General features: G+C 38.0%; 2 protein-coding genes across 2 annotated transcripts in view; both read right to left on the bottom strand.

Moving 5' to 3' along the window:
* The window catches only part of LOC307162669 (fucolectin-1-like), a 380,376-nt gene that overhangs the window by 116,512 nt on the left and 240,076 nt on the right, over positions 1 to 23,788 (bottom strand). The gene's annotated exons all lie outside the window — the stretch shown is intronic.
* On the bottom strand, positions 1,595 to 22,079 carry LOC307162675 (uncharacterized protein). The gene is made up of 10 exons (XM_079878169.1): positions 22,052 to 22,079; positions 21,823 to 21,883; positions 21,026 to 21,090; positions 20,809 to 20,841; positions 4,429 to 4,708; positions 4,144 to 4,280; positions 4,031 to 4,057; positions 2,193 to 2,472; positions 1,927 to 2,063; positions 1,595 to 1,825 (listed from the first exon to the last, which is right to left on the bottom strand). The coding sequence occupies exons 3-10, from the start codon at positions 21,087 to 21,089 to the stop codon at positions 1,821 to 1,823; spliced, it is 963 nt and encodes a 320-aa protein (XP_079734295.1). The 5' UTR covers position 21,090; positions 21,823 to 21,883; positions 22,052 to 22,079; the 3' UTR covers positions 1,595 to 1,820.

Below are 23,788 nucleotides of genomic sequence, written 5' to 3'. Positions count from 1 at the left end.
GTTACATGAAAATTTAAAAATGAAATGTCATAATTATAATGTTTTGAGAGTTTACTTATATAATTGTTGCATTAGGCTATGAATTAATAAATGTTTATTGATAAGATCTAGCTATTTCATTTACAGTAGCATGAACGACGAGTAGTCGAGTAACTCGAGTATTGTTTTGATAAGAAATCGACTAGCAGAAATCAGTAGTCGTGCAACCCCTAATAAGAACATAATCAAATTCTATCACAGATTCTTCTCTCTCTGTCCCTTACCTGCAAACACCTCGACTTCACACAGAGTGAGATATTCACTGCGCCCAGGAATAAAAATGTTCACATATCGGCCCTTAATAGGCTTAAATCCTCAGTGCATCACAAGACCTCTCGAGCTGTCTTAAACAACTGAGAGAGTAAGAGTGATTTTTAGCTTTAAGAAATTTGATAACTTGCTTGTGGTTCCCTAATAATTTTGCGTGTATAGGACAAAAAGTTGCTGTGTTCTTGCCGGTACTGTACATCTCATTACTGTATACCGGCACGCACCGCCCGAAGGATTACACACTCAAAGTCCCAGTCTTTTTGTGCTGTTATGTAGTTTGTTGGTTTGTATAACTTGCACAAAAATGTACAAGTGTCACAAGGATATTATCTTTATCAAAAATTAAGACAATAAAAAATGAATGTGGTTTAATTGTTAAAAAAAATCTGGAGTGTTTACCTCAGCTGTTAGAAGCCAGACTGACTAGAAAGACATTTTATATTATATTGCTGGTAGGCCTACTTAAAATGTTTCTTTTGTTATTTTATTGATATCTTGTCTTTGTTGTTATTTTATTAATTTGTCTCAAAACACTGATTGATGACTTTAAACAATGCTTCATAAGAAGTTATTAATCACTTCATGCCATTGTTTCGATGTAGCCCTGTGTTTATAAAACGTATATAAATTTATATAAAATAAGCCATAGCAATATTTACATTGTTTTTGCTGATGTCCATAATAACCTTTATTTGCATTTATTAATTGGTCTGTTTTATTTTTGTAAGAAATTCATAGTTACATGGCACCAGATGTTGGTCTCCATGCCCATACCGGGCAATTTTTTTTGTAATCCTGATTTTCTCCAGTTTATGATTAAACAGGGAGAGAGGGAAGAGTTATGTAAATTATTATTCTGAATGATCTTTCTCCTGGTAATTTAGAGAGATTCAAGTTAGTTTTTTGTTATTTTGTCATTTGTTATTTTGGCCAGGTTCTCCCCTGAAGCTATTGCCCCTAATTTCATTATTATTATTTTTTATATTAATATATCTGGTTTGGTTATTATTGATTTTGTGCCTTTTTTACTCTTTATAACAGAAAATTAGAAGCTAATATTGGTTGAATTGGTGGTTGTGTTGTTGATTCTGGGACAGAAGGTTGGAAATCCTCGTTCTCTCCATGGTTTTCTTTTTCTTTCTCTTTTTTGTAAAATGTAATTCTTTACTTTGTTATCAGCTCCTCAACCCTAGATGGGTGGCTATGTAACACTATACCTCCTCCTCATTGTAAATATCCAAATACCGGTAAGCATTTTTTTATCCAGAAACATACAATACAACATGCAATGCTTTAGTAATTTATTGATGTAGAAAGCAAAGAGATAACCATTTCAAGATAACCATAAACCATTTCAAACCTTTACTGAATGTGCACAGAAACTTATCCTTTATTTTAAGGATAAAAGGTGCATAGGTAAATAAAAATAAAAAAGAATGAAAAAAGTGCAATATTAGTATTGCTCAGAAAAAAACGTAGTTTGATATTTTGCTTGTAGGATCTCACTTCACTTAATCTGGCAATGAAATCAGAAAAGAACAATTATTAAGGCAACGTACACATAGTATAAATAGTACAAATGTCTACACACCATCTCTCTCTCCTTTTATTGCTCACCTGCAAACACCTCGACTTCACACAGAGTGAGATATTCACTGCGCCCAGGTATAAAAATGTTCACATATCGCCCCTTAATAGGCTTGAACTGAAATGTTTTTGTCTCTCCAGCTGGAATGGACACAACAGTCGCAGCCCTGTGAAGAAGAAATAGAGGGGCGTTTTCAATCTGCATGCAGCATAGAAGGATTTATTCCAAGCAATTTTATCTTTTTTACTAATTTTCCAAACATTTATGTAATTATTAAGAGAGAGACAATACTTACAGCTCATTATTGTTGCCATTATTTTCCAGGCAGTTGCCGATACGGATCTGAGCTCCATTTATCCTCTCTGGACAACAATCTCCACGATTAGTGATGCTAACCCTGGTTACATTGTAGGCTTGCAGCAAGTCAACTCTCCACCAGGGGTCTTTGTCCACATAAGTCGCACTGCATGACCCCAGATTGAAATCTGAATTCCTGATGCCATCGACAGCATTTTGAGCTACTGTTCTCTCGTATATGGTAGACTGGACAGCTGTGGCTCCAAGAGCAAGATTCCCTGTTTAAGATGAAATAACAGACAATTAATTTTTTTTTTACTTTTATGTGCTAATGTATAATCCCAATATAATGGGCAAAATAAAGCTAAACTATAGTGTAATCCAAATGATTATTACACGGCTCTCTGGAATACTTGAATCTGATTGGTCAGTTGCCACATTCCCAGGTCTGATATTCCCAGATAATGACGTCATCAACAGTAACGCTGGATAACACACGGCTCATCCGGGTTTCTGGAGCCGGCCTTTCTTTAATGTTTCTTGTATCGCGCTGTGGACCCGCTCTCTCTCGTTTCATACAAACACAACTGGTGTCAGTTGTGTCTTTGTTATTCATTGATTGTATTCAAATATTAAGATTGTATAATTTGTTGTACATGACTGAACATTATCCCAAATGTTTGTCTTGTTTGAACTTGCCCGTTTGTCTTGCTTTTGTCCCGTTTTTTTCACGGAATCTTTGCGTTTATTACAAGTGCTGTAAAATATTTCAACTTTAATTAATATTTTGTGTCCAAAATTATTTATTTGTGGTTAGTAGCCATGTAATAAGAGGGTCCTGATTACCCTTTCAGTAGTCTCAGCCTCAGACGTCACGCCCACGGAACGTTGGCTAAACGTCTGATGCATATGGTACACTTAACTGGAAACACTTCAGGAATGTCGAAGTCGTCACCTGATTGGTTGAATTTTATCGGATTTCCGGGGGGCGCGAGTGTCGCGTTTATTTTCGGTCCGCCGGGAAAACAAAGCGCAGACGTGTGATTGCGTTTCCTACTGATTTACTCTGTGTTTTGATCAGATGTGGTAATGCAGACGCCATTGTTGTTATACGTGCACGAACAGATCAATGACTTACTGCTTGTTTTCTTCTCCTTCTTTGATTTTCTATGCTGACTGACTTGTTGCACGCCGGTCTGTTGTTGTGGGGACATTTCCACGCCCCGAAACGTGACGCTTGTAACGTTGTGTCAGGAGGGGAAGAAAATATGGATAGCTCACAAAGTTATTAGGCCAGACAGACTCACGGAGGCGATTGATATTTAACAACAACTCGCGTTTTATTTCTCCAATCCAACTCGGCCAATTGTCCGTCCCAGGCTCCACCATCCACAGCGTTACCAAACAAACAAAACAAGATTAAAACAAAATCTCCAAACAGAAATTACCCGCATACATGGGGTATTCGAGGCGCGGTTGTATATCATACCATACAGAGTGCAGACTGTTTTTTAGGGAGCGCGCAGCTCTTAAAGGGGCCACACTTATTTCCACTCGTTACACGCTGAACGAAACGAACTGTAATTGGTTGTTTGACATGTCGGTCAAACGGCCTTATGGGCGGGCCTTGGCCAAAGAAAGCTGCTATGAATTCCACACCTTCAGCCGTCAGTCTGAAGGTCTGGCTACGCAAGACTACCCTTTCAGGGTTTACTTTGCGATTACAACTGTGTTGATTCACATTATCCCTTATTGGTTATCAAATGTTCAGTAAGAATATTATTATTGTTTTATTATGTGTTACTGACAACATTGAAAGTAATAAAGAACACTTACTTGGAACACAATTGTACGTTAATGAGTCTGTTAATAAAATAATAACAGTTATACACACATTAATAAGAACATAAACAAATTCTATCACTGAGTCTTCTCTCTCTGTCCCTTACCTGCAAACACCTCAACCTCACACAGTGTGAGAATTTCGTTGCGCCCAGGAATAAAAATGTTGACATATTGCCCCTTAATAGGCTTAAACTCAAATGTTTTTGTCTCTCCAGCTGGGATGGACTCAACAGTTGCAGCCCTGTGAAGACACACAGAGAAATAGAGAGGGGCGAATCAAAACGGCATAATTCATGTTAAATATACTTAATTATACCTAAAAGTAATTTTATCTTATTTACTCATTTTCTAACCATTAGAGTAAGTATTAAGAGAGAGACAATACTTACAGCTCATTATTGTTGCCATTATTTTCCAGGCAGTTGCCGATACGGATCTGAGCTCCATTGATCCTCTCTGGAACAGCATCTCCACGATTAGTGATGCTAACCCTGGTTACCCTGTAGGCTTCCCCCAAGTCAACTCTCCACCAGGGGTCCCTGTACACATTAGTCGCACTGCAATACCCCAGATTGAAATTTGATTCCCTGTTGCCATCGACAGCCTTTTGAGCTCCTGTTTGAGGATATGTGGAAGACTGGACAGCTGTGGCTCTAAGAGCAAGATTCCCTGTTTAACATAAAATAATAAACAATAACTGACTTTAATCTTCTAAAGTATAATCCCAATATAATGGGCAAAATAAAGCCATAAGCTAGAGTTGTCAAAAAGTACCAAATTTGGTAACAAACGGTACAGATTTTTTTTTTAATGTGACGAACATTTTACAGCGCTTCAAGCGTCATCATTTTTAAATTTCAGTGCCGTTTGGTACCGAAGTCAGTACTTTTTGACAACTCTAGAGCTATGTAATCCAAATGATTATTACACGTCTCTCTGGAATACTTGAATCTGATTGGTCAGTCACCACATTCCGAGGTCTGATATTCCCAGAAAATTACCGTCATCAACAGCAACACTGGATAACACACGGCTCATCCGGGTTTCTAAAGCCAGCCTTGCTTTGCTTTGATTCAAAATGTTATGTTAAAAAAAATTCATCTCATAACATTATTTATGCAATTGTAATTGCAGTGTAAATGCATTATACTGTGCAAATGACATCTAATGCCATTCAGAGTCAGTTTCTGCACGTCCCACATCTGCAGAGCGAAGATGCATTTTGTTGATTCAGATTTTATTTTTCCTGGTAACAGCCCTATAATCGTGCTTTATTATTCTTAAAATTGAACAATATTTTCAAATTTAAGTATACTTAAATATATTTAAATAAGTACCCTAAATAGAAAACACAACAAATTCACAATAAAACCTATAACTACAATAATTTAACACTAAATAACACACAAAAAAAACAGTTACAGTACTAAAATAACAGCTAAGTAGTCTGTATTCTTGGTTTGCTAAAAAACAGCTTTACATTTCAGCTTTTCTGTTGCAAAAATATGACCACATTTTTGGCAAAATATGACACCTCTCCTGACTTATTGCATGTCCTGCACAAGGTGAGCGTTATTTTAGAATGCATCAGCTTAAATGCCATGACGCGAAACCCCTCGTGGAAGAAGAACGCCATCATGTTTACAACTGTGACAAGGAGCGCTCATCGAGATTAGATGTACGCCTGGTCTGTTGTAGGTGTAGGGACATCGACTTCACACTAAACAAGACGTTTTTAGACGTCAAAATTTAGACCTGCACAGGGCTGGGATGGGCTACAGGACAATAGGCAAGCAGCTTGGTGAGAAGGCAACAACTGTTTCCGCAATTATTAGAAAATGGAAGAAGTTCACCATGCAAGATCTCACCACGTGGGGCATCAATGATCATGAGGAAGGTGAGGGATCAGCCCAGAACTACACAGCAGGACCTGGTCAATCACCTGACTCTTCAAAGTCGTTGTGGCAAAGTCTGTGGCACGTTGCATTTCTGCTATGGCAACGTCGCTGTCTACGTGCTCGCAACATTGTAACAACATAGAATTGTAAGACGCGACAGGGCTGTAGCAACGTTGTTGCGCGACATTCAGCAACTGAGAGACGACGTTCTGACAATTTTTGTTTTTTATGCTAGATATAGATATTCCCAATTTAGCATTTTATGTTTTGAGGTAAATTTTTAATTAGTCATATGTGAGATAATTATATATATATTTTTTAAATATTGTTTATCCTTTTTTTAAATATTATTATTTAATGGGACTATCAGTAAATTAGCCTAATTATAATCAACACCTGCAAGTGTACACTTTGAAGAGTAAAAATTGCAGAAGGTTACGTTAATTCAACTTTATTAAAACTAACTGCATATATAAACAAATTACACTTCCAAAAGTCATGCATTTGTGAAAAACAAAAAAAACGAAAATTACTATACAAATTAATTTTAAGTATAATAAATAAAACATAAAAAGCAAATATCAGAACATGTAATGAACAAAACCGGTTCTGTACATGGCAGACAGTAATCGAAAGCCGGGCGATAAAGTTTGGTAAACGGAATCAGTCCAGGAAACATCCACAAATCCAGAGGAGCCAAGAAACGAAAGAGACTAAATAGCAGACAAATGAAATGAAAAACTAAACAGTGCAAGCGAGGCTACATTAGTCACATTAGAAAATGAAGTTGTAGGTTGTGTTTGAATAATTACGTATCTTATTTAGCTGAGGTAAATAATACGCAATACTCACGTATCCTTGCTCGATGAAGAACGAGACAACACAATGAGCCCAACGGGCGGTTGATATTTAAAAGGCCGATTTTCACGCTTCAGGGCAGTGACGAGCAGGGATGGGCAGTATTTCAGATACATGTATTTAAAATACGTATTTGAAATACAAAATACTATTTTGTATTTTGTATTTTAAAGCCTTTGGAAAAATTCTAATGTAATTTGTATTTAAATACATTTAAGGTGAGTATTTTTGTATTTTCAAAATACATAAAATACTTTTTGCCAGTCAACCTCTTTATCAGGGTATTGATTTTGTGCATCAATTAGTTCAGACCTTGGGCCTTATCTTGCACCCAGCGCAATTGACTTTGTACACCGACGCATGTATCATTCCTATCTTGCACCCGCGCACAGCGGACTTTTCCCTCCACAGACGCACATCGGTTAACTAAGAAATACACTTGGGGCTCCCCGGGGCGGTTCAGCGCAAAGAGGAGGCGTGTTCCGGCACAAACGTTCCCTCATGCTATTTTGCAGGTTTAGAAAACAATTCCGTTGCGCATATTATTCATATGCTATTTTAAGGGCGCATGCTTGGCCATAATCAATGTAGCGTAGTGTGTGCACAACGCGCATACACTTTGATTGTCTCATCTACACAAAAGCAGCAGTTTTCATTTTTGCAAATCATACATTATTACGATAGATAGATAGATAGATAGATAGATAGATAGATAGATAGTTTATTATAAAAGCATACATCTAGCTTACACATTTACCCAAATTATCATACGCCTGTTTAACCGAAGTTAATTTGGGTGTGTTTCTCCATCCCCAATGTCACTTCTCTGTGTTTTACGGCCCTGACGAGAACGTCGGTCTCCTTGGCTGTGAACCGCTGCTGGTGCGTGTCTGGCAAATCCGCCGTTATAATAGCAATCCGCCATGGAACAAGCGCGCCTGCTCTTAAAGAGAAAATGTGAGATGACGCTCTGATTGGTTTGTTTCACATTATGCCCAAACCACACCTATGAATAATGAAGCTACTTCAGAACAACCCATTTTAGATTTGCGTCGGGCGCAAGAGTCATTTATCCCGCCGGTATAATAGCAACAGCGCCCAAGACCCGCCCACAAAGTTACTTGCGTTTCGCGCTTGATACTTGCATTTCAGACCGTTAAAATAGGGCCCATTCACTAGCTCAGTATTGGATCAACGATTTTTTTTTGGAATAAGGTGAGAATGTCATGATCTATTCTACTTGTTGATTAAAGTTAAAATAGTGCATTATTCACTTTAGTTAACATGAAAGAATAAAAGTGCACAGACAAGTGGGAAAATAGTAGCCTTGGAAAACCCAGACAAACTTCCGGCAAATTTAGATTTGCTCTGCAAGTAGACTGGCAAAGAGCCCATTCAAGCCGATTTCTAATCCGTCCAAATCGAGGCACCAATCAGAAACGTTGAGGCGGGCTTTACACGATGACGATCGCTCTGATTGGTTTTAGGTCTATCCAATTGCGCCCAGAGGCATTTGAGTGACGTCTGTTGGTGACGCCCCTTTGGAAATTAGTTATTAATGAAGCTTTGCCAGACCATAACTCAGTTATTACTGAGAATGGTCTGGTTTTAACCAGGCTAGGAAAATAGCGTTAGCCAATCAGTCTTGACCGGTTGTTGATTTTTATCAACTAGCTTGTCAAATGTGTTTAAAGCATTACTGCATGTTAGGGCTGGTTGATATGGCACTATCATAGTGATGATATAAAGTGTTAATTGATGGAACTTTTTCTAAATCGTTGACATAGATGGGCCTATTTGTGGGGTAAGCAAATTTATCCGTGCAGCTTTTAGTGGGCAGGAATTATTGAAACGTTGGAGTGGAAAAACAAACACTGATGAATGATACTCCACAAAAATCTTCAGCTTTTAGTTTTATTGTACATGAAAAATAATAAAAAAGGGGGAAATAGTGTCAAATGAATCTAAATTAATTCTAAATGAAATCTCTATTTAGATACACTTTCTAATTTGAATAAACTTATAGAAACAAATAAACTTTACATAAAATAAACATAAAATTACTTAAAAAGCATTGGACTACCTGCAAAAAAAAAAAAAGTTTGAAAGTTTGACATTCAGTTTATGCTGTGGAATCAAAACTGATATTGAGAATTGTGAAACCATGATATTGTTACTGTGAAGTAAAATTAAGATTTTGGTCATATCGCCCACATTGCCAAAGAAAGAAAGAAAGAAAGAAAGAAAGAAAGAAAGAAAGAAAGAATGACAGAAAGAATGAGAGAAAGAATGACAGAGAGGGCAGAGATGTGGTTAAGAATGAAAAGTCAGTAGGCCTATGTAGTTTCTTCATTCACTGTGACTTATACCTGCACTGGATGGCCAATTCCACTTGTATTTTGTGTATTTTCAAAATACAAAATACTGTATTTGTATTTAAATACATTTTTTCACACAGTATTTTGTATTTGTATTTAAATACATTTTTCCACACAGTATTTTGTATTTGTATTTTAAATACATTTCCATGTATTTATGCCCATCTCTGGTGACGAGTACATATATAGTCCAGTGGTTGTCAAGACACCATTGGCACAACCTTAAGCAATGGCCCTGAACGGTTTAATGTCAACATTGTGACAACGCTGTGACAACATTCACCACACAACGTAGTTTGCTAAAACATTGTTAGAAGGTTGGGTACGTTGCGCCAGCGTTCTGTGTTTGCTGGGCTGGGACCACAGTCTCAAAGAAAACCATTAGTAACACACTACGCCGTCATGGATTAAAAAACTGCAGTGCACGCAAGGTCCCCCTGCTCAAGCCAGCGCATGTCCAGGCCCATCTGAAGTTTGCCAATGACCATCTGGATGATCCAGAGGAGGAAAGGGAGAAGGTCATGTGGTCTGATGAGACAAAAATAGAGCTTTTTGGTCTAAACTCCACTCGACTAGCTAGTCTCGACTGTTTCCCGAAACTGTATTGTCGCAAAGTGGTCATTCAACCACATAGGTTTATGACGTCACGCATGTGGTGGAGTAATAACTTCTTTAAAGAATCTGTTTGAGATCGAATTAACGCTAGATGTTTCGTTATAAATTACAGATATGACATCTGAGGGCTATTTCTCATTTTTCTCAGTTTTTTTGCTTTATTTCCAGATTCACTCATAGGCTCGTTCTTACATAGTAGAGCATGTTCGCACATGCGCACTTCAAAAACGGTGCTTTAAATCTCTTGACAAACTAAAAGACGTAAATGACATTTGTATGTATGCTAAATAAAAGACACAGATTGTACTGAATGTCAGCTTTCTTATTTTGCTCAAGATGAGGATTTATTAAGTCTACATGTCATGCAAACTAGAAACTCTGCTTCTAACCACAGGTCGAGAGCTGTGTTCCAACTACACAACTTTGAAATGCTGTTTGCAAATGTTCGTTAGAACGATGGTTTCGGGAAACACTGACTCGTTGAATGCTGATAACGACGGAACTTGCGAACATAGTTGGCTAACGATGCTTTTGGGAAACGCACCCCTGGTAAGCTCGTACTTACGAGGTGGGAAGTCGTGTATACGAACAGAAGCTGCGTTCAAGTCATTTTCATCGGAGTAAGTTGGCGGTGTACTTTCTCTTAATAAATTACACAAAAATACAGCAAGGTTCTTAAACTCTACTTCTAGAAAAATGAAGAACAAAGTAATGTGCATCAGGTGTGCTTTGCTTTTTTATTGTTTCAATTTATGAAGTCTGCAAACTTTATCATTACATATTACATTGTTATATTATAATGCCATCATATTATGTGCAGGCTATCAGTTTACTATTGTCACAGTGTCTGGTTTGAGTTCCCTGGGTCACCACTAGATGTCCTCCTTCCCCAGGGTGTCTGTCACATCTGACAATATAATTAATCAGAATACCTAGCAAAAGTTGCTTGATCGACGTCTATATCCTTTCTGCTACTGTGTTCTCGCCGCTGCATCACACAGTCTAAAAGAGCTATTTTGCGAACGCTGTTGCAAATGCCTCGCTCTATATGCGCCAGGTGCGGATCCCATCTGCACGAGGCCGACGGCCACACGAAGTGCGTCACATGCCTGGGAACCTCCCGCGCTTAAGCCGCACTTTCTGTCGGTGGCTGCTCTGTCTGTGAGAGCATGCCTGTCTCTGTACTGCGGACGCCGGCTAGCCCTCTCCAAAGATAGCGACGCCATCTCCACAGCTCCCTCTTCCTTTTACTGCTCTACTTCTGCCAAGGAAAAAGCAGCTCCGCAGCCAATGGCAGGAAATAAGTGAGCCCACGCCGGCCACGTCCCCACGTGCCTCGCTTTCTCCTGCTCAAACACCTTCATCGGCCCTGTTCTCTCAGGCGGACCAGCGGCCCGTACACGAAGTGCATAGACGAAGTGCATAGACTTTCTCCCGAGGCATCAGGGAGTGCGCGTGCTGAGTTATCTCGATGACTGGCTTGTTCTGGCCAGTCGAGGACCAAACTCGTGACACCTAGAGCTTCGATCCTCAGCCATTTGGAATGCCTGGGGCTCAAAATCAGTTTATCCAAGAGCAAACTGAACCCCAGCCAGAGTGTAATCTTTCTGAGTTAAAACTCTAAATCTTCACAGTTATCGACTCTACAACTATGAGAGCGCGGCTCACATCAGAGCGTGCATTCTCTGTTCAACAGCTGACAGCCTCCCTCAAAGCAGGTGCACACACATGCCTCAGAAAGTTTCAGAAACTTCTCGGACTCATGGAAGCCGCATCGCCAGTACTCCGTATGGGATTACTTCATATGCGCCCGCTCCAGCACTGGCTCAAACGCAGCGTGCCAGCCTATGCATGGCAGTCGGGGAGTCTGCACATTATGGTGAATCATGGTTGTTTCTTGGCGGGCTCAGGACTGGTACCATGAGGGCGTGACCATGGGGGTGGCCTCCAGGAGGAAAGTGGTTTTCACAGATGCCTCCAACCCAGTGCACGAGGGCAAGCCGGTCTCTGGCCTCTGGTCGAGCAAGGAGAAGAGCTTACATATAACTGCCAGGAAATTAAAGCAGTTTGTTTGGCCCTGCAAGGATTTCTGTCAAACTTCAAAGGGCACCACGTCTTAGTCCACATGGACAACATGTCGGTGGTGTCATATATAAATCGCCAATGGGTGGTATCAGGTCGTGCAACCTGTACACCATGACGAGAGACTTCCTTCTCTGGGTGCAAGCCAACTTGAGCACTCTGAGAGCAGCACATATCCCTGGCATTCAGAATCTGGGTGCGGATATACTTTCTCGATACAAGACTCCCCTAGGCGAGTGGTCTCTAAACCCTCAGATGGTTCGTCTGATATTGAGTGTTTTATATTCGGCGAGGCCGAAGTCGACCTTTTCGCCCTGGGAAACAACACTCACTGCTCAGTGTTCTTTTCAAAGAGCAGGGACTAGCTGGCCAATCCCTGGCCCTGTTCCCCCCCCCCCCCCCCCCCCCCGTTTCCATGACTCTCCAGGTCATCAAACAGGGGTCAGGGAGAGCGGATGCCCAGTCCTCGTAGTTCCCAGAGCTGGTTCAGATAATGGACGAAGTCCCTTGGCCTGTCCCACTGAGGAAAGATCTCCTCACACAAGCGAACGGGACGATCTGGCACCCTCGTCCCGATTTATGGGCTCTATATGTGTGGCCCCTCAACGGCTACCCAGGGACCTCCCCGAGAAGGTCTTGAACACAATTACTGAGGCTAGAGCCCCGTCTACCAGGTGTCTCTATGCCCTGAAGTGGTCAGTGTTCTCCGGATGGTGCTCGAATAGACACTTTGATGTTCTGTGATACTCTCCTTTTTACAAGAGCTGTTGGATGTGGGCCGTCCACGCTCAAATTGTAAGTGGCAGCCATAGCAGCTTATCATGCTCCGGTAGCTGGCCAATCACTAGCCCCCAGTGATGCGCGGGTTGATCCGAAATGAGCGGGTGCCTGCGGTCACCCAAAAATATTTTTAATGATATTCGGGTCGCAGTCGGTCGGGTCGTTTGAAATTAAGATGCCAATTAAACCTTTGTAATTTATATACGCCTAGTACTAGACACAATTTTCTATGAAATACATAGGCCTACACTTTATTGGCTGAATAACTGGCGAGATGACGCACAAGCTCAGTCTGCAGGTAGAGATGGAGGCGGCAAGAGAATAAATGAAGACTGGGGAGTGGAAGCTGTTGGAGTGTGGGAGACATTTGCCGAAATAATGAAAGATGATGACCAAAGTGTTAGCTTTGTCATGTGTAGGCTACTTCTTGCGATGTTATTTACACATTTGATAGCCACAAAACTGGTACGACCAACCAGGCACGGCGCCAGGATTCCAGTTTTGGATGGGCCAGACCAATTGTGGGTGGGCCTTAAATTAAAAACGATAAATAAAAAATAAAAAACGTTATCCAATCACTGCTTAACCTAATAAAAAATATTGACTAATATAGCCTATGTTATATTATCTGTGCGTATACATAATATAGATTTTAAAGGGCACCTATTATGAAAAATACACTTTTACATGGTGTTTGAACATAAATGTGTGTTGGCAGTGTGTGAGCAAAACCACCCTAGAATGATAAAAATCCACCCAGTAGTTTTTTTACTATCTCAATAAATCATAAGCACTGTCTCAGAACGCCCTGTTCTAGATTTCCCTCACTGTGACATAGAATTGCGCTAAGCCCCACCGACGTGATTTGATTGACATCTGGTTTTGGCATAGACCCCGCCTTCGGTGATCTGTTCACCCTCCTCCATTGTTTCAACGACAGCCAGTGTGTAATGTCTTATAAGAAGTGTAGGTGTTCTGTTGTGGGATGTAAGAATGGACATACTAGTCTTCACTGACATCAGAGCCACTGAAAACACAGCGGATGGATTTTATTTATGAAGAAAAGGCGCCACTTAAACTTCCTAAATACGAGAATCATGTTCTGACTGACTGTTAACGAGGGTCAAAGTTAATCCTCAAGAGTGGATCGTTGCCTACTGTTCGCGAACCAACGTCACCTCCAGAAGTAAGTGTATTTTATGATTTTTGAGCAAATAGTCATTTCAATCGATGTCAGCCAGTTCAACAACAAATGCGTCTAAAGCTATTTATTCATTTTTTGCAGCAATTACAAATGTAAATAAATTAAGGTCTGCTCTATCTCCATAGAAAGTATATAAACGTCTATCTCCCTCCCCTTAATAATAATAAAATAAAAAAAATCGTTTGAACTTAGCAAACGTTATCACAGTATTTGTGTGTGTGTGTGTGTGTGTGTGTGTGTGTGTGTGTGTGTGTGTGTGTGTGTGTAGTTTAAAAAAATGCGCGAACGTTATCACAGTTTGTGTGTGTGTGTTGCACATTCATAATTGCAAAGGAGACGCGATTAAAACTTTGTAAGTACATAAATGTATCAAATAACCTTTCCGAGACGTTTAGTCCATTCTCATTCGTGTTTTTTCTGTGCCGGTGTTAAAATATATTCGGTTCCTGAAATATTTGGTTCCAATGGGTGGAGCTATCATGAATATTTACGATACCATAGCGTGGGCGGGGCAACAAATAGCTACTAGCGAGTGGAACGAAAATTATTAGCGTGAGCGCCTCGTTTTGTTTTATGGATTTATTTCAAACAGGTAATAAAGTTGAACGAAGTTAACCTTAAACTACTCGTATATATTTTATAAATAATTCATCGTTTTGTAGCATGTGTTTCAGTACTCTTGAGTTTGCCTGAACTGAACTGATTCTGTAGGAAGCGTTGCAAGGCATATAATATATTTCTCCAAATTTTCCCAGATTAGTTGTCGCTGACATTCTAATCTATGGTATAAAACTGTTCGTTTCTCATGACTGCGATTAGGATTTTTAAAGGTGTGTGATTGCTGTTTAAATAAATATTTACAAATATATTCTTGTGTCTTTATTCTGTCTCCCAAAGTTGTCTGCATATTATTAAAATAGCCTTTAAATTATAGGCTGATAGCTCAAGACAACATCAGAACTTGGAGTTGCATGTTGCATGCTTTGGATGTTGCTTTATACTGACTCAACTGAAAATCCTTTTGATACACAACCTTTACTTTATCAAAGGTTATCATAAATGTTAAGCTTCAGATGCATTAACAGTTGTTTTCTCTAGCAATGCTTTAGAACAGTGGTCAAATTAATTGATAATGACTAACCATTAATCATAAAAATTAGGCCTACATCTTAGCAGTTTAGTAATATTATCATTCTATGTAATCTTTTTGTAAACAAGTTAACACAAAAACACACTGGTGTAGAAGGCATGGCTATATCAAAATATTAAGGAAAGGTATTATATTTGAATAATATAGTCAATATTTTATTAGTCCTGCTGTATTCATTTTGTCCTTGATCCTATGTTTTACTCTTGTCTAACATTCTCGTTTTTACTGATGAATATGAATAAAATATGTAATTTTAAGACACTGTATCTTACTAATTTTGAGTTAATGAATGAAAACTCAATAATTTTTGAGTTGAGGCAGATGTTTTTGTTTATCAATTTTAAACAGTCTAGATCATATTTAGGATGTAGATAACTTTATGCATATTGTTTTATATTACAAAAAAGTATATGTATTGTATTATTTAAATGAGAATACTTTTAAAATATATGTCCATATCCCACCACACCTGAGAAACTTATTTTCTGACCTCTATTTCTGTGCAATTTACTATTGTACACAGCTTTGGCAAATAAATAATTGTTTCAGTACATATAGTTTGTGAAGCATTCAACATCCAATTAGCTATGGTGATGTTTTAAAATAATAACGAGTCTCAACCACAATTCATATAAATAAACCTACCCATCTTTGTTGAATTTGTCATTTTGGCTGTCAATATAGATAAGGAAATGTTTAAAACCTTGTATGAATTGAAAAAATCTGGAAAGGTTCCTCATGGTGTTTCTAGAAATAAATAAAAATATGTCCTTCTTAGAAGGGCACAGAACTTCACAATGAGAGGTGAGTTAAGTCCAACACTTAGTGATTTCTCTGTCTCTTCATGATCAAAACATACTACTTTTAGATGAGGTCTTATACTATATTATACAGTGAGGTTTTTATTTGCCCTATAAGCAAACACCCTTAATTTTGCAATTTCATAAACACCCATGCATGATATCAATGAAAGAAAATGTTAAATTTGGCATTGCCAAATAAAAAAATAAATTAAATGAATCAATTTGCTAGAGTTTTGTCTCTGTTTTATTACAATTAAGTGCACCTGGTACATTCGAAACTACAAATTGCACAAACTGAATATTACTTTAGTTGGACTTTGCTATGTATACATCAATACATTTGAAATAATTATCACTTAATTTGACCAACGTTCTAAAGCATTGCTAGAGAAAACAACTGTTAAAGCAACTGAAGCTTAACATTTATGATAACCTTTGGCAGTTTGTGTATCAAAAAGATTTTCAGTTGAGTGTAAAGCAACATTCAAAGCAGTGGCGTGCACAGACCTCCTCAGGGGCAGGGGCGGAAGGACCAAAAAGGGCACTTTTTTTAAATAACATTTATTTTTTAAATAAATCACCTGTATTTAAAGCAGTACCCGTCTGTCTGTTGTGTTTTATATATTTTAATGACTTCCTCACAATTATTTGGAATATCTCACTCGATGGAGAGCAGCAGTCGGTCAGAGAGCCTCTCTCGGAAATTATGATAATATAACTAATTATTATTTACTTTACCAAACAAAACAGAGAATCAAGTCGGTAATTATGAGGAATTCATGTTTAGTTATGTTGATGTTATAAATTGTAGGCCTATGTATTCAATAAAGTGTTAGCTATCATGAAATCAGTAACACTTTACAATAAGGTTTCATTAGTTAAATTTATTAACATGAACTAATAATGAACTACACTTCTACACAATTTATTAATCTTCGTTAATATTAATTTCAGCCTTTACTAAAACATTATTAAAATCAAAAGTTGTATTTGTTAACATTAGTTAATGCACTGACTGTGACATAACATGAACAAACAATTAAAAGTTGTATTATTATTAACTAAGATTAACAAATAGGCCTACAGTAGCCTAACAAATGTTTAGTTTAGTTTCAGACACAGTTGAGCTAACAAACAACAGCACAGTCTGAGGTGTAGGCTGAAGCTCTTGCTTATAATGCCTACCTTTTTAAAACATCTCATATTTTAATAAAAAATAAAAATAATTATTGTCTTACATCATTATAATGTTGACAAACAAATATAAACAGAATACAAAAACATTAGTATTTCTTATGCAGTACCATTGCACAATCCAAATACAACAAAAGCAGCTTGTTCATTTAACATTCTTTAAATGGTTTCATATAGCTTCAGTGCATTATTTTTTAAATAGTTTCTTTAACTTATTAAGTGCCCCACATATTTTTAGTTCCTCATGACAGCTATTCCATAGATTTACACCTTTAACTGAAATACAATGGTATTTTGCATTGGTCCTATGTTCTTTTTGAATTGTACAAGTTCCCCTTAAGTCATGTTGGCATTCTCTTTCTGTGAACAACCCTTGGATACTTTCTGGCAATTGATGATTTTTTACTTTGTACATGATCTGTAATGTTTTTAGTTGTTTTGCATGATTAGTTAATGTTAATGTTAGTTAATATGAATAATAAACAAATAAACCTCATTGTAAAGTGTACTATGAAATCAGAGATATAAATTCCTTACAATTTAGAGCTGGACATGGACTTTTCCTTGGACATGAAATTTCCTTTCACTAGATGTATTTCTCCAAGCTAATTACACTTGCTATGGCCTGGACTAAAACGAATGACATTGTCAGACTCAGAATGCGGCTGAAATTGAGTTATACTAATGATTGTTAAGCATAACTCACATGCTGCCGCAACTTTTACAGTAGCATGGTAGGATAAATGTAACTTTTCCGTATTAGCTTAATGTTACCTGCTGCCCGTGCAGTTTGAAGACTCGCGGCGAACTGCTGCGTACATAGCGCTGAAAAAAAAACTCCGCCTACTGCCACTTCACCTCCGCCAAATGCTTCCGCCAAAAAAATTATATTTAATATTTGTTTGTATTACCGTATTATTGTTCGTGGCAATGGTGTGTAAGTGTATTGTTATTTAATATAATATTTAGTTTAATAATAATTATTATTTACATTTATCAGAGAGGGGCACAATACATTTTGAGACAAAAGGGGCAGGGGCTTGAGCTAGGCGTCTTCAGGGCTATCATCCACTCGCGAGGCAGAGCCGCTGAAAGGCAGAGGCGCTGGCGCCCTCCTAGCAACAGCGCTGTTTTTGGTAAAACATGATTTTGACGACTTCATTAAGTTTTGTTTTATAGAAAACTCTTTTTAAAAGATTTTCGTTTTGTATAAATTGTATCTTAATTTTGATCAATGTTTTATCAATCATTCGCCTGTATTTAATGAAGAAGCAAATACTGTATATAGCAGACAATGTAATAAGGAGCCAGCACGATCACTTGCATTGCACGTGAACTGGAGGGCGCCGAAACTCAGCTTGTGCCTCACAGATTTGAGAAATATAGGCTATATATTACAGAAAGCTTGAAATGTCTACTTTTAAACGAAAATATTCAAATCAAAATAAATAGGCTACTCTCTGATTATGTAGGCTAATTCATATGAAATGTGCATTTCTCTCTGGCGTGCATGGCGAGTCCGAATCAACTTCATCTTTGCAGCGACACAGAAAACACCAGTTTATTGATAAACAATTAAATGTGTCCTTGCTAATTTAGACACATTCATAATCATTACTTTAACCGGTTCTTTGTGGCAAGCTTAATGCGTGCGCTCATAATGCTCATTATACTGTAGGCTATAGCCTATTTAAGTAATTAAATTAATATAAAGGGGCGAGTTGTCCACGAATGGCTTAAATTAACAACTACTAGTCGACTAGAAAACAAACGAGTCGGAGGCAGCCCTTATTCCACATATTTTCGTGGACCAGCAGCCGCAGGCCATTCTGGGTTGAGCGAGCGACCCTGCGGAATGAGCTTATTGACGATTTATTTTATAATTCTTGACAAAATTAGAATAGCCTATATTAAAAAAAAATTCCAATGACGCTACGATGAGCATTTACTACTTTTAAAAAATGCGGGTCAGGAAGCGGGTCGGGTAGAATATTTTCCTTTTCTTTTTTTTTGCGGTCCGAGTTGCGGGCGGGTTAGTTGAAAATGTCGGTCGGGTGCGGGCTGTTTACATTGACCCGCGCATCACTGCTAGCCCCTTCTGTTCTGTGGAATAGGTGACTCCAAAGTCACTCTCAAACCCAGACATGGCTATGTAACTAAGGTGCTCTCAACACCGTTTAGAGCACAGGTGATTACATTATTAGCTAGGGGCATGGCCTCGTCATGGGCTTGGTCCTCTGGGTTTCCTCTTCAGGACATTTGTGCGGCGGCCGGTTAGTCTTCGCCTTCCACATTTGTGAGGTTTTAGAATATGGAGGTTCCTTCCCTGCAGGCTAGACGGTGACGGTGTCCGGTCTTATCGATATATACTTAGGGGTTCTGGCTTGTTTCTGTGAGCTCAGTGGTCCTTTGAAATATAGTGCAGTGTTTTACATTGCGTCCCCACTGCTTATAGCTACACAATACAAAGTGACCATTCTCGAAAGGACTTGGTTACTAACATAACCTCGGTTCTCTGAGAGTATTGTGTAGCCGGCCACACTATAGTAACATGACAAGTTTGTTGATTTAAACCTGCTATAATGGCGAATTCGGGCTCTATTATAGACATAGCAATGCCCATTTTGGCGCAGCACAGTCAATGAGTGAGCCAGTACAGTCACTGTGCTCGCTGTTCAGCTGCAATGCGTTGTACAAAATTGGCTTCAATAATCTGAGGAAAGGAGTTTCCCCACTGCATATAGCTATGCAATACTCGTTCCCTACTCTCAGGGAACCGAGGTTACGTTAGTAACAGAGTACGTTATTTATTGTTACTTTATATTATTGCCTGCTCAATGGATACAAGTTAATTCTGAATTTGATTTTCAATTGTGACCAGTGATTGGGAAAATAAACATAGGCTATAGCTTGATAAAAATGAAATCAATAACCCTAATAATAAATTCGCTAGTGTTGTCTGCAGAGCTATTTACCTCATCTCTGTGGAAGCGCGGATTCAGAGAGAACTTAGAAAAAGTGAGATTATAACGTTGGCAGAGAATTGTTTTAAAATTTAAATAAAAAAAATTTGTTAAATAGCCTAACCGACATAGTTTAAAAGAATTTGGGTCTTCTCGGGTCCATTTGGGAAAAGCACATTCTTTTTAAATTACCCAAGACCCGAGGCCTCTCTACCAAACCTATGGAAATAAAATAATGACAAATGTTTTTGAAACATAAAAGCTTGTTGAATTGCTCTACTTGAAAAAATATGAATTGCATTAACCCTGCTTGCATTTTAATGCATTGTATTTTTAAGGCTTGCATTTTTATGGGTTGAAATTCAACATCGTCGAAGTTTTGGACCTCGTGTTTTGGGATCAAAGTGGACCCATGAAGACCTCTATTATAGTGTTTGTCTTATTGCCCAAATGTTTTTTTTTTTTTTTTTTTACACTGTTATGGATTCTAAGATAATAAATCTGTAAGAATTTAAAATGGTTTAATCTCAAATCAATATGTCCATGTAATTATTAATAATTTGGTGTACATGACTGTAGGCTTCATTATTCATTAAATGTTTGTCTTGTTTGAATTTGTTCGTTTGTCTTGCTAGGAAAAAATTTTCGTCACAGAAGATTTGCATTTATTACAAGAGAGCTAATAGAATATTTAAACTCAAATCAATAGCCTATTTTGTGGCTAGCCATGGGTTATTTTGCAATAACAACTGTCTTGATGATGTACGTTATCCCTTACCAAATGTTCAGTAAGAATATTATTAATGTGTTACTGACAACATTCAAAGTAATGAAGAACACTCACTTGGAAACAAAGAGCACGATGATGTGTCCATTACTGTTAATACAATAATAACATACATTATTATACAATTATGAATTATACATAAATACAAAAATAAATTATATCACAGAGTCTTCATAAATAAATAAATGACAGATTTCTGATTAATATGTAATAATACACAACGATTACAGATTTTTAAATCCAGGTATTTTTACTTGTATTATTCTAAACGTACCTGTGGAATCAGCGACACGCATCCCAGTAAAAAGTGTCAGAAACAAAACCACACGCATGTCCATCCTGATATAAGACATAACAAACACATCTCATATCAGCATATGAAGAAATCATTTTCAATTTCTCCTCATTTAAACAAAGAAAGAAATGATATAGCTATTGTAATTATAGAATAGAATAGAATAGAATAGAATAGAATAGAATAGAATAGAATAGAAGAACCCCATGAATAAAAGTGAGTGTAATGTGACTAACCTGACTCAGTTCTTTGGATTTTAAATGCATTAGCGGAGTTTACTCTATAAGGAAACTATCTCCTAAATTTGACATTACTTACTGATTAGTTAAGCTTGTTTCTACATTAGTTAATAGTAGTAACTGTGTTAATGTACTACTCATCAGTCCTGCATGACTTCATGCATAGTTACTTATTAATGAAGGACCATTATTATAAAGTGTTACCGGTGGAGTCTTGATATAAGGTGTTTAATTAGATCAGCATCACGAGAGGAATCAGGTGTACTAAGTTTAATTTTCTAGATCAAATGGTTAAAAAGTTCACTTCAATGTAAAAAGAATTAACTGTTTGGTGGCACAATAGAGTTTGTCCTGGACACTCCAAAGTTCGTCCAATTACTGTTCTTTACCATCACTACAAGTGTGCCAAATTGTATAATTTTCCTACTTATGGTTCATATGGCTGCCATTGACTTTCATTGGGGAAAAATAATAAGAAAACGTATGAATTTTACCATTTTGACCCCAGTGTAGAGAGTGCATAAACCTTCAACTCACCTGGAATTCGTCAATGTATCGACCTCACAGAAGACCTTCACGATTCAGCCGGTATCTGCTTCTTTTGTAAAAAATTATACATTTTAAAAACAATATTAATATTTGTTTATAAACAATTGCTATATTTTTTTTTATCCAATATATTACCATATGAGTTATTTTATGCCCTGTCAAAACATTTCAAACAAAAAATGTGCTATTACACATAGATATAAATATTAATACGAACCAGCAGTCTGAAGATGGTCTAGTTGAATAAAATTGTGCTCAGAAATTATGCTCTATTTATTGTTGAATTAAGGCCCTCCCAACCAAATAAGTCTTATCTGATATCTGTAAAATAAACATCAACTGGATCCATTACTGTCTGGGTTATGTTTGTTTTTGATCTGTTTCCCTGTTCTGGGGTGTGTTTTCCATACGTCGCTAACTCAGTTTGCTGAATTTGATTGTTGCCGATTTGGCATGATCTTGGTTTGTTTGGTTCTTCGACTCATCCTGGACTTGCTGTCATAGCAACATGTGCGTAAGCTTAAACCTGCTCACGAGCAGCTCATTTCATGTCAACAAGATTAGATTGCGGCTTTATAAGCGGAGCTGATGCGGGAAGTCCTTTAGCGCAGTGCGATAGTACTTTTTGATAGATATTGTTTTCACACTCGTGAGGGTCTCATTAACAATTACATGTTCGACTCGTCGGGCTTTAACAACGGCAACAACCTGTGCGCATTGCTCTGCAGTTTTTTTGCAAGTGGCACTTTCCTTTACACTATTAGAGAGAACTTGGTGAAAAGTGCTGTCTGTCGTGTATTTGCAAAGTTTACCTGGTGCTCAAGCTGTTTTTAGGGGTATTTCCAAGCTACTTAAGACCCAAGTTTGTAAAGCACTTTTTTAGTTTAATTTTTTTTGCCAACGCAGCTAAACTATAATTTTTAATGAAGATCATGCAATCATGACAATGCCAGTATGACTTATGAAGTTGACTGTCCACCACGGAGGGGCTGACGCGAGGAGTACCAGATCTGAAAACCAGGTCTGGCTGGGCCAGTAAGGTGAAACCATCAAGACCTGCTCCTCTTCCACCCTGAAATGCTGGGGAAATGACTTGGGGAAATGCATATTTGCGTAGGCCCCCGGGGTCCAGCTGTGTGCCAATGCATCCGTGCCAAGAGTCCCCTCGGTCAGGGAATCAAACATCTCGAATCAACTCCAGATATCTGGGGATGGAGTCTCCATTCTTTCTGGATACACTTCAGGACTTTAGTACAATCTTGCACAGGTGTTAGGTGACGACTAGTCTCAGCCTCAGAAGTCAAACCCACGGACTGTTGGCTGAATGCATATGGAACACTTATTTTGGAAACACTTCTGGAGTTTCGAAGTCACAATCTGATTGATTGAATTCTAAAGGATGTCCGAGAGACGCGTGTGTCGCGTTCTTTATCGGTCTGTCTGGAAACAAATGTGTGATGCCAAAACCCCTTGTGGAAGAAGAAAGCCGTTGTGTTTACAACTGTGACAATGAGCGCCTACCAGGATCAACTAAACGCTGGATTTTCAAAAGAAGTTCACTGCTCCATTGTTGCAGTAAACTTGCACAACGTTCTTGAATTAATCATTTATTAGATGCACGCTGGTCTGTTATTGTAGCAACATTAACATTATATTGCCGAACTGTGATTCAATTAAAATTGTAAAATGAAAATTAATTTGTGGTGTTTTTGAGTTGGTATAACATGAACCATTTTGACATTATTGACAGCTGAAACTGGATAGTGGATTTCCCAGCATGCTCCGCATGAGATTGGATTGGGGTTCTAAACTCAAAACATCCTCCAATTACATTCATGTATGTCCTACACATTATATTATGATATTACAAAGCAAGGTGAATTTTCTATACAAAACACTTTGTTAGTGTGAAGTTTTTACAACATGTTGTACAATTTAACAGTATGTAACAGTA

Source organism: Squalius cephalus, assembly GCF_949319135.1.
Source record: "Squalius cephalus genome assembly, chromosome: 8".
NCBI lineage: Eukaryota > Metazoa > Chordata > Actinopteri > Cypriniformes > Leuciscidae > Squalius > Squalius cephalus.
The sequence above is the reverse complement of the archived record's forward strand: the minus strand, read 5'-3'. Positions and strand labels throughout refer to the sequence as shown.